The 13,628-nt window shown below is 34.7% G+C and overlaps 5 protein-coding genes across 16 annotated transcripts in view; 2 read left to right on the top strand and 3 right to left on the bottom strand.

Moving 5' to 3' along the window:
- Positions 1 to 299: 299 nt before the first annotated feature.
- Leurs-m (Leucyl-tRNA synthetase, mitochondrial) lies at positions 300 to 3,725 on the top strand. The gene is made up of 8 exons (XM_076436603.1): positions 300 to 517; positions 705 to 912; positions 973 to 1,366; positions 1,441 to 2,324; positions 2,392 to 2,748; positions 2,826 to 3,066; positions 3,142 to 3,379; positions 3,498 to 3,725. Exons 1-8 carry the CDS (start codon positions 410 to 412, stop codon positions 3,720 to 3,722), a joined length of 2,655 nt encoding a protein of 884 aa, XP_076292718.1. The 5' UTR covers positions 300 to 409; the 3' UTR covers positions 3,723 to 3,725.
- LOC143214998 (gamma-glutamylcyclotransferase) lies at positions 3,373 to 4,552 on the bottom strand. 2 transcript variants are annotated; one of them, XM_076436666.1, is made up of 4 exons: positions 4,412 to 4,552; positions 4,035 to 4,333; positions 3,805 to 3,909; positions 3,373 to 3,699 (listed from the first exon to the last, which is right to left on the bottom strand). In XM_076436666.1, the coding sequence occupies exons 1-4, from the start codon at positions 4,514 to 4,516 to the stop codon at positions 3,681 to 3,683; spliced, it is 528 nt and encodes a 175-aa protein (XP_076292781.1). In that variant the 5' UTR covers positions 4,517 to 4,552; the 3' UTR covers positions 3,373 to 3,680. The 2 variants fall into 2 exon arrangements, with proteins under 2 accessions (XP_076292781.1, XP_076292780.1); XM_076436665.1 differs by having other exon boundaries at positions 3,373 to 3,655.
- A 382-nt stretch (positions 4,553 to 4,934) lies between these two features.
- Coq8 (ubiquinone biosynthesis protein COQ8, mitochondrial) lies at positions 4,935 to 8,352 on the bottom strand. 2 transcript variants are annotated; one of them, XM_076436607.1, is made up of 12 exons: positions 8,212 to 8,352; positions 7,634 to 7,850; positions 6,975 to 7,502; positions 6,687 to 6,906; positions 6,490 to 6,614; positions 6,330 to 6,414; positions 6,134 to 6,249; positions 5,894 to 6,056; positions 5,632 to 5,834; positions 5,364 to 5,516; positions 5,182 to 5,282; positions 4,935 to 5,109 (listed from the first exon to the last, which is right to left on the bottom strand). In XM_076436607.1, the coding sequence occupies exons 2-12, from the start codon at positions 7,823 to 7,825 to the stop codon at positions 4,935 to 4,937; spliced, it is 2,061 nt and encodes a 686-aa protein (XP_076292722.1). In that variant the 5' UTR covers positions 7,826 to 7,850; positions 8,212 to 8,352. The 2 variants fall into 2 exon arrangements, with proteins under 2 accessions (XP_076292722.1, XP_076292723.1); XM_076436608.1 differs by lacking the exon at positions 8,212 to 8,352 and adding an exon at positions 7,924 to 8,102.
- Positions 8,353 to 9,322: 970 nt separating this feature from the next.
- Positions 9,323 to 12,186, bottom strand: Herp (Homocysteine-induced endoplasmic reticulum protein). Its single transcript, XM_076436630.1, has 4 exons — positions 12,052 to 12,186; positions 11,057 to 11,439; positions 10,645 to 10,980; positions 9,323 to 10,562 (listed from the first exon to the last, which is right to left on the bottom strand). Exons 1-4 carry the CDS (start codon positions 12,184 to 12,186, stop codon positions 10,277 to 10,279), a joined length of 1,140 nt encoding a protein of 379 aa, XP_076292745.1. The 3' UTR covers positions 9,323 to 10,276.
- A 248-nt stretch (positions 12,187 to 12,434) lies between these two features.
- Positions 12,435 to 13,628, top strand: part of LOC143214952 (uncharacterized) — a 10,249-nt gene continuing 9,055 nt past the window's right edge. For all 10 annotated transcript variants that reach the window (XM_076436564.1, XM_076436571.1, XM_076436569.1 and 7 more), the window contains exons 1-4: positions 12,435 to 12,768; positions 12,827 to 13,035; positions 13,312 to 13,354; positions 13,495 to 13,625. In XM_076436564.1, the coding sequence (XP_076292679.1) occupies positions 13,034 to 13,035; positions 13,312 to 13,354; positions 13,495 to 13,625 (176 nt within the window). In that variant the 5' untranslated portion in view covers positions 12,435 to 12,768; positions 12,827 to 13,033. The remainder of the gene's footprint in view (positions 12,769 to 12,826; positions 13,036 to 13,311; positions 13,355 to 13,494; positions 13,626 to 13,628) is intronic.

Genomic DNA, 13,628 nt, shown 5'->3' with positions numbered 1-13,628 from the left:
TGAACTCTTCCGGTACTTTCCTGCCAGTAATAGTGGTGATAGTTCCTCACCACTTTCCCCACAAATTTAGGACGAACATATACGTTCCTGCAATTGGTCGGGCATGCGCGTGAAACCCGTGTAATATTCCAACACTGAACGGAAGTTGCATCTTTTCAAGAAGTTGAAGTAGATTCGTTCAAATAAGATATTACTTTGCCTAATCTCTAAGCTATTTTATAAAAATATTTATTGTAAAATAATATTTCAGCATAAGGTTGTTTTTAATAAATAATTTTATAAACAGAATGTATATCGTTTAGAGTGGTAATTCATAATGGCAGCCTCCATACTTCAATCGCAGCGTGTTCTTTGTATATAGCTCGAAACAGAATTTATATAAATAAACAGGCATCAAAACTTAACAATTATGTTTACAAATTTGTCTCGACGAAACTTGATACCGTATTTTAAGAATTATCTACATTTTAAACATGTTAATACTCGATATTCATCGACCGGCGTAAATTTATTTACGGTACACAGTTTATGTTGTAAACAAATATAATATTTCATCAATAGCTCAAGATATATTAGTAAATTTGTCAATAACAATTGTAATCCCGTTCGTAAAAAGATTATTTCGAATCATTACTTCTGTAGCTAAAGTGTTAACAATTTTTCATACTTACAAAAATATTATTAAAAGTATTAAACGTTTCTAGAATCCAGATGCAACGCATGAAATTAGAAAAGATATAGAAAAATATTGGAGGGACAAAATTAATTTGCATAAATTTGATGAAACAAACAATGAAAAAGAAAAGTTTTATGCACTATCAATGTTCCCTTATCCCTCTGGACTATTGCATATGGGTCATGTAAGAGTTTATACAATAAGCGATGCTGTTGCTCGTTTTTATAGAATGAAAGGTAAATCTCCTATGCTTAAAGATCAAGTGAATACTTAACTACACTTACAACTTGTTTTAGGATACAATGTCCTTCATCCGATGGGTTGGGATGCATTTGGTTTGCCTGCTGAGAACGCAGCATACGAAAAACAAGTAGATCCTACTGAATGGACACACGATAACATAACTAAGATGCGAAGTCAATTGAACTTGTTAAATTATGGGTTCGATTGGGATAGAGAGTTTGCAACGTGTGATCCAGAATATTACAGATGGACTCAGGAATTGTTCTTGAAACTGTTCGAAAAAGATTTAGTTTATCAGAAAGAAGCATTTGTTAATTGGGATCCTGTTGATCAAACTGTGCTGGCTGAGGAACAAGTCGATGCGAATAATTGTTCTTGGAGATCAGGAGCCCAAGTGGAAAAGAAATTACTAAATCAATGGTTCATTAAAACTACACCATTCGCTAAGTAAGATCGCATAGCTTATACAATACATTGTAATACTTAATATGGTAATATTTAATCGGATATTTTTTTATTAGATCATTACTGGAGGGCTTAAACGATCCAACATTAAAAGAATGGAGAGACATTATAAAAATGCAACAGAACTGGATTGGTGAATGCAATGGTGTTAGTTTCGATTTGCAATTGATATCAAATATTCCAAATTTCCCAAAGACAATAAATGTCTGGACGGAACATCCAGAATTTATTGAATATGCTAAGTTCGTCGCGATATCTCCGAAAAGTTTATTAAACTGTCCCGAATACTGTTCAGATGTGCAAGAGGGAATTAAGATAATGGATGCTAAAGTGCTGAATCCATTCAATGGGAAAGAGTTATTGGTATATGTAACAGATAAAGTTGAATTTCAACCTTTCAGAGAGACTTATCTCGGAATACCCTCTGCTTCAATGGACGATTACCACTTTTCCGAAGCAGTTGGAATTGAATTTCTACGACATTCGATAAGAAATTATGAGCAACAACAAGAGAAACTATCAGAAGTGCTAACTAAAGCGAGAAAATGGAAAATTGGTGGATACCCAGTTAGCTCTAGACTCCAGGATTGGTTAGTATCCAGACAAAGGTATTGGGGTACTCCAATCCCAATTATACATTGCTCGCATTGCGGTGCTCAACCAGTGCCACATGATCAGCTTCCTGTTGCTCTACCAAAAATAACATTTTCATTTTCGAATAAGAAGTCCACTCTGTTGGATGCAGGAGATTGGTTGAACACTTCTTGCCCAAAATGTGAAGGACAGGCGAGAAGGGAATCGGATACAATGGACACTTTTATAGATAGTTCATGGTACTTTTTGAGATATATCGATCCGAAAAATACTAAAGAAATGTTTTCTGTCGATAAAGTCAAAAAGATATTCCCTGTTGATCTGTACGTGGGTGGGAAAGAACACGGTAAGTAATTTAACGCAATTTCGAATTCATTGGATGCTTTCAATCATAAATATATTTATTCTTGTAGCTGTATTGCATTTGTACTATGCCAGATTTATGAGTCACTTCTTACATTCGGAAGGATTACTACCTAGTCCAGAACCATTTAAACAATTACTTGTTCAGGGTGTGGTGATGAATAAAACTTACCAACAAAAAAGTACGCTAAAGTATTTAAAACCAGATGAGGTAATAGAAAAAGAAGGAGAATGTCTAGAAAGAAGTACCAATGAACCGGTAATTTTTTCTGTGGAGAAAATGTCGAAGTCGAAGCACAATGGCGTCGACCCTCTTGAATTGTTAAATACATATGGAATCGACACAACCAGATTGTTAATATTAGCCGATGTAGCACCAACGTCAACCAGAGTTTGGAGCAATGACAGTAAGCGAATAGTTTGAGAGATAATTGAGTGTAAAATATTTGAGTGAAATGTCTAACAATGTATTGCTGTATTCTAGCTATTCCTGGAATAATTAATTGGCAAAGTCGTTTATGGAAAACCATGAAAACCTTCATGGATTATCGTAACAATGTCAGTTTAGAAGAACTACAAGAAAAATCTATCGACCCGAAATACGAAGCTGACGATGCGTACATGTTTGACAGTCGAAATTATTTCTTAAAATCTGCAACATTTAGCATAACTGACTCCCAGCAACTGAGTGTTGCGATATCAAGAATGCAAGGGCTTACGAATAGGTGGTTATTTTTTTAATTGTTTTCAAGATATAATCGATATACAATTGTTCATTCATTTTTATTATCAATTTCAAGTTTACGCAAGGTATGTACAGACTGTATGAAGAAAAGTCGTGAATTCGAACGTGCGTTGGCTGTGCAAATTATAATGCTTGCGCCAATAGCACCACACTTCGCTTCGGAATTGTGGGCAGGATTCTGCTCGGTTAAACATCATCTTATAAATAAGGACGAAGTTAAATTAGACAAGGACGTAATGGAGCAAAGTTGGCCGGAAATCGACATGGATTACAATATGCTGATACATTTCTATGTAAGTTAAGTTGGACGTATTTATTATTTCGGGAACATTGCTACAATTTCGTTGTTATACAAAATCTTACGTGTACTATAGGATTAACTGTATAAATGCATCATTTCTTTGCAATTAGGTAAATGGTAAATACAGCAAAAAGATCAAAGTACCCAGATACCAGCTGGATAAAATGTCTGCCGAGGAAGCCTTCGATGTGGTCATGAACGATCCGGACGTTAAACGGCGTTTGAAAGATCGAACGATCGCTGATACTAGATTTCGTTCAAAGGTAGGCTACGATGCAGAAATGAGTTTCATATTAAAGAAGAAAGAGAAGACTGTGAAACAAGAAGCAACATGAAACTACTCTAGAGTAAGTAAATGTAAATACATTTTGTACATAACGAAGCTAATGATATATGTAGAATATAGATTATTCTTACCCGATATTATATTCCCCGGAATATTTGTTATGTGGTATGGTTTCTAGGAACTTTATATATTCAGTTGGTAACTTATTTTCTTTTGCACCTTTCAATATTGTTTCTCTGCAGTGGAATAAAAACAATATATTAATTATACTGAATTTCTTGCTTGCTATTGATATTCAGGTGGCCTGTTTTAAATGCTCCACCCTGTATAAAAATTGTACAGTTACATAAACGCAACGTACATGTACAGCGGGGAAGGCCTCCTATGGTTTGGTAGTAATCGTAGTTTTACATGTTCATCTGGATCTTTACATTGCTGATATACTCTGCAATTTATGATTTGGCCACTGGGTGTTTCAACGTCAACCATTAGAGGAAAATACAGTTTATCTGCAACCCCTTCTTGGCAATCTAATGTCGTCATGTTGCATTCATGCAATTCCCAAACAACACCCCACACACTGTAATTTTCTGTTGGGACAATTGTTGCAGAGCATCCACCCCATCTTTTCGAATGGGTTAGAAAGTCCAGTCTGAAATTCTGATATAATTCAGAATTAAATCCTAATTATACTTGATTTCTACACAATACTGAAATACTTGTATTTAAATAGAATACCTTCAAAAGGCCAATATCTTTCCACTCCGCCGTTGGATTATTAATGTGTATTCTTTTCGTTAACATATTGCTTCCGTATGCAAAATATAAAAATTTTTTGACCATCTTTTCGGTTGGTTTCGACGATCAAAAATTGCCAGAAATGACGCGCGCAACCTAATAAAGAGGTTAAGACTCCTTTGCTTATCAATGTGTATCTACCTACCACATAAATACACTTTACAGATGACAATACTGATAATCATACATATAGGTATTGATCAAATAAACATTGTGTCGACATTCGAGAAAATTTTATTGCACAAGATAATATAAAACCAAATGATACCACAAGAGCAAATTTCAAAAAGGTTAAAGCATCAGCAAGGTTATGCACCAGAAAGCAATGTTACAAAGCTCAACTATTATTTTTATGTTCATGCATAGATATTTAAGTAATTCTGTGTTGTGAACGTAAAAACAGTATTTTATTAATCTCGATGACATACGTAATTAAAATTTGCTTATTTACAATGTAATTAGATTAACCGAACTTGTAGTTTTCGTACACTTCGCGGAACATATCGCAACAATTTATTTTAACTTGAAGCTTGGCGCATAACAAGAAAATTCCGGATAATTTTCTGTGCAAACTATATATTTCTTCGGGTGGAGGGCAGAGTCTGTTATCCAAAATCGTTGGAACCAAAGATTGCATTCTGAAATCAATCAGCATAGTTAGTTGAAGTATTTCTTATCGAAGAAAAATAATCAAGATTAGTAACTCTTACTTATTAGTCACATCTTGTCCTCCAAAATCGTAATACTTATGATTCTTATCGAACACTTGCCCCAGAACCATTACCGCGTCTACATGAGCTTCTTCCATGATCTAAAATTAATGTAATAAACAGTTTATGCGATCCGATACATTTTACTGAATACAGAGTCAGCGGTATTAGAAAACGTTTACTTTAGATTCATATCCAGTAAGGAATCCCATTTCTCTGGATAAATTTAAAATCGTATTGCGATCGCCTTCGCTTGCTGCATAAATTACTCTGATATATTTATCCATAAATGATTTGTCGTATTCTCTACATGCTCCGAAATCTAGTAATACTAACTGAAAATTACATGAAAAAGTTAGTTAATTCTATAAGTGATCACTAGACTGCGGATCGTTCTGCATTTATGGTTTATAAAAATTTAAAGTGATCACAGAATATCGCATTACACACCTGTCTGGTGTCAGTATTGTAGAAAAAATTCGACCAGTTTGGATCTGTTTGCATATATCGAAATACGAATAATTCTTTGAGGCACAAGCGCATTATCAATCTGCAAATATGTTCTCTCGTTTCCATATCTAAATTTATGCATTTATCTACTGGAATGCCTCCTACCAATTCTGTTGTAAATACTTGTTTCGTCGATAATTCGTCTGCATAAGAAAATGGCCAGTTATTTTATCCTTAAAGAATCAGTCGTCTGAATTCATACCTATCACTCCTGGAACACAATACTCCATATAAGGTTCCATGAATTTCTTGTATCTTCTTGTACATTCTGCTTCGCGTACATAATCTACTTCCCATGCAAGTTCTCGATTCGCAACTTCTACCAAATTGTCTATGAACATGCCTTTCGGGAAAATGTTCCAAACCTACAATAAAATTATTTCTTTTTACGATCAGTTTATAATTGATTATACGAACGAGAACGGAACATTTTTTGTGTTACCTTCATCACTCCTACTAAGTTTTCAACGTCGCTTTCGATTCCCATAGCTACGCCAGGATATTGAATTTTAATCGCTACATCTTGACCGTTCAATAAAGTACCATGATGAACCTGACCTGGAATTATTCGATGTTATTAATAAGTGTTCATAAAATAGTAATTTCATATTATTTCTGTATCAGCAGAAAGACTCTACCAATGGATGCTGCGGCAAATGGTTTCTCTTCGAAGGTAGCTAATTTATTCCTCCAATCGTGCCCGAGCTCGCCACCCAATACTTTCTAGAAGCAATTTTAGACAATTCTTATAAAAATGAAAATTGATGTTGGATAGTGTGATCGAAGCGAGCGAAGTACCTCGACTTGCCATGCTGGCATAAAGTCTGCACTCTGTCTAACTCTTTCAAAAATCTTCTGCAGTTCAGGACTTATAACGGTTTCATCTTGAATACTCAAAATCTGTCCGATCTTTAATGCTGCACCTATTGTCGGCCCACATAAAATATGAAATCGTTGATCACCAGAATATATGGTAACTTACTGCCAATATTTACCTCTCACTTTACACAAAGTCGAAACTATTCTTTCAGCGTTCGCCTTCGTAAGAAACATACTATCAAATGTCTCGCCGAGACTTTGCTTTTTAAACCCGAGTGTTCTACGTGTATATTCGGCGACTGTACCAACACCAAGACCAAGTCCTAATGTACCGAAGCTCACCATTCTTTGTAATCTAGTAGATGGAACTTTCTGAGCTTTCGCATTAGGCGAAAGCTATGGGATAAAAGTTGATTGATCAGTGTAAATTTGATGTAAATATCTTATGTCTGGGAAATACTTACAGTTTGTTTCGGTTTCACAGATGGTCTAACTTGAGGTTTCTCTGGAGCTATCTTCACAGGATCCTGTTTTAAATAAGTTTCTTCTATAGTGCTTTTCTGTGCAGTCTGATGCGTTTTACTCTGTTCGTGCTCCAATTCCAATCTTCTTAAAATTTCTTTATCTTTGTCTGAAAGTTCGATCTTAGGTATTTCGTTCTCTAACTTTGTTATCGTTTCAATTTTTTCCTTTACTGTCATATATTTTCTTACTGTAGGTCTTTCTTGTTTATCTTGCGGTTTGTTTGTTTCTATGCCGGCAGATTTAACGTTCTGCTGTGCATTTATAATGTCAGGCTTGATCGGTACTTCTTTAGGATCTTTTGCAATATTGTAGACATATAATTTAGTTTCTTTGGGTGGTGTAGGATCATTGTGATCCAATGGTACACCCATCATGTTATTAGACTTTATCTTAAAAAATGCCATTAAACCTTTCTCAACAACGTTCAATCGTTCAGTCACTTCTTTCAGCTCCCCTGCCACTTGTCCCTGTATAAACAAATAAAATAAAGAGAAAATTATATTTTACATGTACCAATTTAATAGCTGACCTACTGGCAATTATTTAATAGTGCTTGAAGTAAGGACCATGTCTTAAGAAAGAAATAGCGAAAACTTACAGGGACCTTACTTGGTTCTATATTTTTTAATTTCGTTATACACTCTGTTGTACAGTTCTCAGCCATAGTTTTCAAGCTCGACGTCTGTATCGAATGTTTAACCGCATCTTCTTGGTGTTTTATAATAGCATTAGTTACCGCCCTAGCTCCTCTCAGAACACCGATGAGATCAGACATCCAAGGTTGAGACATCTTTGTGATTTAATTCGACTACAAACTAAACATTTCAAAATTAGTTATACAACTTTAAAACTATTCATGAAATATGCTTGTTATTTTCTTAATGCTACCTCGAACATTTCATTATTTTTCTTTTCGGTAATGTACCGAGTAATTTCTATTCATTTACTTATAAGGATTGCTACAAATCTGAAAACTATATACGCGAGTACGTAAATATGAATGACGGTATCTACATGTGTATGTAAATATGTATGAGCTCTAAAATAAATGCGGACCTTGAAAATCACAAATAAGGTTAGAATCAAATGGAATGGTATTTCTCGTGATTTTAACAATTTCATATTCTAGTTTAATATATCTTTAGCGGAATAATCAATTCTCTGAATGATACCTACCTTGTCATTCGATAGAAACTTATAAATTACTGATGCATTTCCGAAACATGTGTCGTCAACCAACCTCTATAATACCACGGCTGTATAATGTAATCTCTTAGAATTTCGCAAGTACATTAAATACATGTTCTTGTGTTATATGGTCAGCTTATTTAAAAGCCGCTAATTTTATAGAATGTTCACAGTGCCGAAGAATAATTAAGGTTCACTGATTTTTTTCCAAATCGTTTATTTTCTATCGTATTGTATTTATGTACGATTTATTAATGATGGTTTTATATCACTATTTAAGAAATTACAGAAATTCTACAATTTAAGAACATCTTTAGTTAATATATTATTTATATATATGTATGTATAACTTATTATTTATAATAGTAATTATATGTATACATATATATAAATATATATACAGGGTGTCCCAAAATTCCTGAACATCCCGGAAATGGGAAGTTCCTGAGACCATTTGAAGTGACATTTTCCTTAGCAAAAATGTTATCCGCGGCTTTGTTTAGGAGTTATTAACGAAAAACACGGACCAATCAGTTGGCCCGGCGCGCAAACTGTCGATTGGTCGACTTTTGGGACACCCTGTATGTACATGTATATATATATATATATATTTATATATGTATATCGAGCAGAGCTCAAAGATAATACATTGTACAATGTACAAGGTGCATCCGAAAATTCACCCGCGTTTAAAATCACAGAAATAATCATTGCACAACGTACTTATTGCTGTAATAATCTATAAACAAAAAATTGGCCAGCTTGAAATTTTTCTATTCATCCCTTTTTTGATTTTTATATCAAGTATACCTTACAAGCTCTACAATAATTTATTTATATACACAGTATATATCTCTTTTTGTCGTTGTACCTTTATAGAACTACAAAAACAGAAAGTTTATTATACAACAAATCCTAGACATTTTGAGACGATCATTAAAACTCTTTCATTGAATTCGAAGCTAAAGTCATCTGCTACAGAATATAATCATCGATTGTTTGATCTCGTATAAACCCTGGGGTAGTCTTGACATAACTCTTAAAGGTTCACATATATACCAATGAAAATATCTATATAAAAATGCAGTTTGCTTGAAGCATATATATATATATATATACATATATATATATACATATATATAATATGTATAAAAGTCACTTTTGGAATTCCTAACAATGTTAATTTTCGTCTTAACACATTACCCACTGGTGATTGTTTAATAGCTTTCTGAAGTTCAATGATTCACAGCTAAGGATTGTTTATAGACATTTTACTAATAATAAATCCCTGCCATTAGTGTGATGTAGCGATATTTCCTGGCATGCGATGTCTCGAAGAGAGGAGGTAGAAAGAGAATACGAAGTAGTAAATGGAGGAAGAGGAAGACAGATGAGAATATGGCAAGAGACTGAGTAGATGTGCAAGAATTATATCATACATAAATGGTATGTATAAGAAATGCGAAAATCTAATGATCAGTGAAATGGATGAGAAGAATTGAACGATGAAAGTAAACGGGATGAGAATGAAACTGCGTATAATTGAAAAGCCCACGAACGTAGGATACATGAAACTACAGAAAAAATAAGTTTCGGGAATTTTGAAATTGTACGAACAAGACAGCACCAAACGTGTTCGTCAATGCCCTAACGGACGGTGCTGCGAGAGTGAAAAAAGAAATAGTACGACTGGCAAACGGTTTTTTCCGAGCTCAAGCATCTCAGCTCGTCGGCTACGTACAAAAACTCCCGAAACAGGATTATTCTTATACATTGCCGGCGACTCGAACATGATTGCCATGGTTATATAGAGAGACAAGATAAGAAGCGATCAAAAGATTTTGAAGAATTTCCAAGATTTGTTTGTGATGTAGCACATTCATTGAAAATACTGTTAATAAACCTCCAATAGGTAAAGTGTTAATATTTATTCGATTTTTATACTGAGAGAGACCACCGCTACGGGTTCAGTGTCATGCCCTGAAAACGTTTTCAACAAGAAAATTAACTTTACAAGAGAAGCGAGTGCAAGAAGCTGTAAGCACTCGTCGCATTATATAGCATTCGGCTGATCTGGGATAATAGATGCGAAAAATGTACTGAAAAATGTCCAAGTGAAAGCGAGGGCTCCTGGTCTTTCTTCTTCGTGCTCTTCGTTCGCGTTTGTCATAGGTTCTGCGTGCACTGTCGGTGTCTGACCATTTTGTTGCTGAGCTACGGGCTGGGGTCCAGCAGCCTCGTTTTGCAATATTTGATTATTGTTATCTACTCTGTCTACTCGGCCGTTATTATTCTCTGGCAAAAGAATAGGTTGTACTCGGAAGAAACCGCCTTGATATCTGCAAAATATCGAGTCTATTCAATCTTTTCCCCAAATTGTGCATGATTACTTACACGTGAATCGTGAATATACGAACTTACAGGTACATCGTGAAGCCGAGAAACATGACAATTAGGAATCTCAGCGGAGACGAGTAGAAATATAAAAGAGTGAAGAGAATAATTATTCTGGACAAAGTATAAGAGAAATCTAGCCAATCTATGTTAAATGCTCCATCCTCTTCAGCACCGTTGTTTCCACCATTAATATCAGCATCTTGAACAGCAGGTTGCTGCTGTTCATCACCTACATTGTTATTATTGTTATTATTACTAGTATTATTCCCATATGAATTTTGAACACTATCATTGGTATTAACATTCATTTGTTGTACATATGGAATGCTAGTTTGCAGTGGGATTCCTTGTGCCGCCATTCTACAAAACAGAAATAATATTTATTATTGCATACTTTTAATATTTGATAAGAAGAGAGTAGCGAGACTTCACTTACAGTTGCATGTACTGTGTAAAATAATGCGTGTACGCCTGTTGCATCCAAGCCATTTGCTGACTGTTCCGTGGGTCAAAATATTGCTGTGTAGAGTACAATTGGGTAGGACTATGTTGTATAGTGAAGTTATTAATATTCTGAGCCAAATTTTGTACATTGCTCGTGTCGTTTAATCTTGTGTATTCCACTGTACTTCTCGCAGAAGAAGCGATACTACTTGTGCTTTCTTTATTCTGTTCTGGCATCATTTTTTGAGAAGCACAAACTAAATGAACGGTGTAAGCTTGATCTTCTTGTCCGTCGCATTGCCTTAGGACATCCTTCAAGCATGTGGAGTCGTTCAACAACTGTCCAGAATATATTAGTTTTTGACTTGCTCTTTCCTGTGAACAGATATCAATTATAATCCGGTAAATAACGTACGAATAACATTCGTGACCAGAGGTTGTCAGATGGGAAGCTTAGCTGACCAAAGTCTATAATCGCGTGGCGAAATATGTTGGTATAATCAATCACTAAACATTTAAGTATTGAAAGAGGCGTTACATCAATTTCATATCCATAAAAAGAAAAAAGATCATACAGAATGGAATTATTGTAGGTAAGAAGAAATGTTTAATTCTCGAGTTAAGATAGCTTTTCGTTTCTTTTATCATTTTATGTTGCTTCTTCAGCTGCTATGGTCATTAGTTTTACAGTGGGTTAAACGACATAGGACTAACTACATTACCAGTCTCGAATGCGTTAATGCAATAGAAATATGGAGCAGACGTTATTATTGACAAGATACATTGTTATCTGATAAATGATACAGTGTTAGAAATGTTTCCATTCGGGTATGTCAAAAAAGAAAAAAAACAGAAGAGTTTTAGACATTGTCGTGTTTCTTGAACGACGACAGTAAATATACATTATGCTTTCACCGTCGATCGAGATAGACTTTCACAAAAAATTTCGTACGATTAAATACAGAAATGCAAGCAAACGAGACTCACTGGTTTGCTAGGATAAACCTCGGACAGATATTCTTTTAATCGACCGATGGTCCATTCGATATCACAATTAACAACTTGATCTTTAATTTGCTGATTCGGTGTTTTTATGATTAGTTTCACCACGGCACCTTCCATTATTGTGGTACTTTGACTTCTACGTTTTCTCTCGCTCAGCTGGACGTCCACTGTCAATTACTTGGACAGTGTTAATTAACGATGATACCGAGGCAAATTGATATTACTGTGGTTTCGAAGATTTTATACGGTGCGTCTGTTTTATTTGTTAGATCCGTCTGCTGACTTCCACCAGCACCACTATGTATTCATTTATTTAAACTTCAAACGGAGGACTGAGTCGACAATAATATACCACTGCAACTATGCAAAAACAGGAACCAGTATTTAATCGCTGATATATTTTTATAAGCGTCACTAAATGAAATCACATATTTGGCGACTTATCATTGGTTGCAGATTACGATTTATTTATGGTCCGATAAAACCCCGTTTCCATGTACAGTGTCTTCTGTTCGATCTAATTAAGCCGCTATCGCAATGACAAATTGTCAATAGAAAATTCTTATATGTAGGAGCGAAACTCCGATAATTCTTCTGTGACTAACTCCCAGTGCGCGTGCGCCCGCAAGTTCGGCTTACGGGAATGTTCCAACAATGCAATTCGTCTGTAATGTGCAAAAATATTCAATTACGTACGAGGTATGATGATAATAATTTTGTATAGATAAAAATATAAACAAATATAAATTTTAAATAGGATATCGAAGACACCAAATTAGGGAGACAAACATCAAAGAGTCCAACAAGAGTTTCGCCTCTGATATACTTCGTAATTCATGAAATGTTCATGAAAACTAGGCATGGCTTCAATTAAAGCGCGAATAGTGGTTGGTAGAGATTCTTGTCAAGATGACACCTTCCAAAATCCGTTTGAATTTGAATCGAGTTCATAAGATATAATGAAATGTAAGTAAAACGTCATTTGTTTCATTATATTTTATCTGAACATATTCATATTGTTCCCAATTATAAATGGAAACGTTAAGTACGAAGAAGTATCGAGAATTTGACGGGGAATTGTAAAATTTTGATTCCCGATGTACTCCAATAACATAACATTGTTTATGAACTGAATTATGGAGAAATTTAGTATATGAAGTATTAATTATGGAACTTAATAGTGTTAAGGGATTCTTATACATTTGAATTTGTAATTGAATTATATTACTTAATGTTTTATAGGGTTCCCTCCAAACCTGCTACAAGTAGCTCGAGGCGATCTTCTGTAAGTATGTTTATACACATACAATAGTACAATGAATTAACACGAATGTTTGTCATTTTTGGTTTTGCTTTGTGTACACTGCATATGCTTGGATTTAACAACATGCTTTGTTGATTTATTCATTTTTATATTGTATATAGATTCTTAAGCCTCCTAAACCACGACAGCCATTGCAGAATGTAAATTTCACTGAATCGTTCAATGAAAGTAGTCCGGTGTCTACGACAAAGCTTAAGAGACGTGTCAGCTTTGCAGAAAAGAAACATGTAAAGTG

Source organism: Lasioglossum baleicum, chromosome 13 (genome assembly GCF_051020765.1).
Source record: "Lasioglossum baleicum chromosome 13, iyLasBale1, whole genome shotgun sequence".
Taxonomy (NCBI): domain Eukaryota; kingdom Metazoa; phylum Arthropoda; class Insecta; order Hymenoptera; family Halictidae; genus Lasioglossum; species Lasioglossum baleicum.
This window is presented reverse-complemented; position numbering and strand designations above follow the sequence as displayed.

Coding starts and splice junctions, on each gene's coding strand:
- Leurs-m (XM_076436603.1), top strand. CDS start 410: ATGTTTACAAATTTGTCTCGACGAAACTTGATACCGTATTTTAAGAAT. Junction 2,325..2,391: donor CGTGGGTGGGAAAGAACACG/GTAAGTAATTTA, acceptor TTATTCTTGTAG/CTGTATTGCATTTGTACTAT. Junction 3,067..3,141: donor ATGCAAGGGCTTACGAATAG/GTGGTTATTTTT, acceptor ATCAATTTCAAG/TTTACGCAAGGTATGTACAG.
- LOC143214998 (XM_076436665.1), bottom strand. CDS start 4,516: ATGGTCAAAAAATTTTTATATTTTGCATACGGAAGCAATATGTTAACG. Junction 4,334..4,411: donor AAGATATTGGCCTTTTGAAG/GTATTCTATTTA, acceptor GAATTATATCAG/AATTTCAGACTGGACTTTCT. Junction 3,910..4,034: donor AGGCCTTCCCCGCTGTACAT/GTACGTTGCGTT, acceptor ATTCCACTGCAG/AGAAACAATATTGAAAGGTG.
- Coq8 (XM_076436607.1), bottom strand. CDS start 7,825: ATGTCTCAACCTTGGATGTCTGATCTCATCGGTGTTCTGAGAGGAGCT. Junction 6,907..6,974: donor CTGTGAAACCGAAACAAACT/GTAAGTATTTCC, acceptor TTTATCCCATAG/CTTTCGCCTAATGCGAAAGC. Junction 6,415..6,489: donor TGCCAGCATGGCAAGTCGAG/GTACTTCGCTCG, acceptor AATTGCTTCTAG/AAAGTATTGGGTGGCGAGCT.
- Herp (XM_076436630.1), bottom strand. CDS start 12,186: ATGGAAGGTGCCGTGGTGAAACTAATCATAAAAACACCGAATCAGCAA. Junction 11,440..12,051: donor AGGTTTATCCTAGCAAACCA/GTGAGTCTCGTT, acceptor ATCTGTTCACAG/GAAAGAGCAAGTCAAAAACT. Junction 10,981..11,056: donor TTTACACAGTACATGCAACT/GTAAGTGAAGTC, acceptor TCTGTTTTGTAG/AATGGCGGCACAAGGAATCC.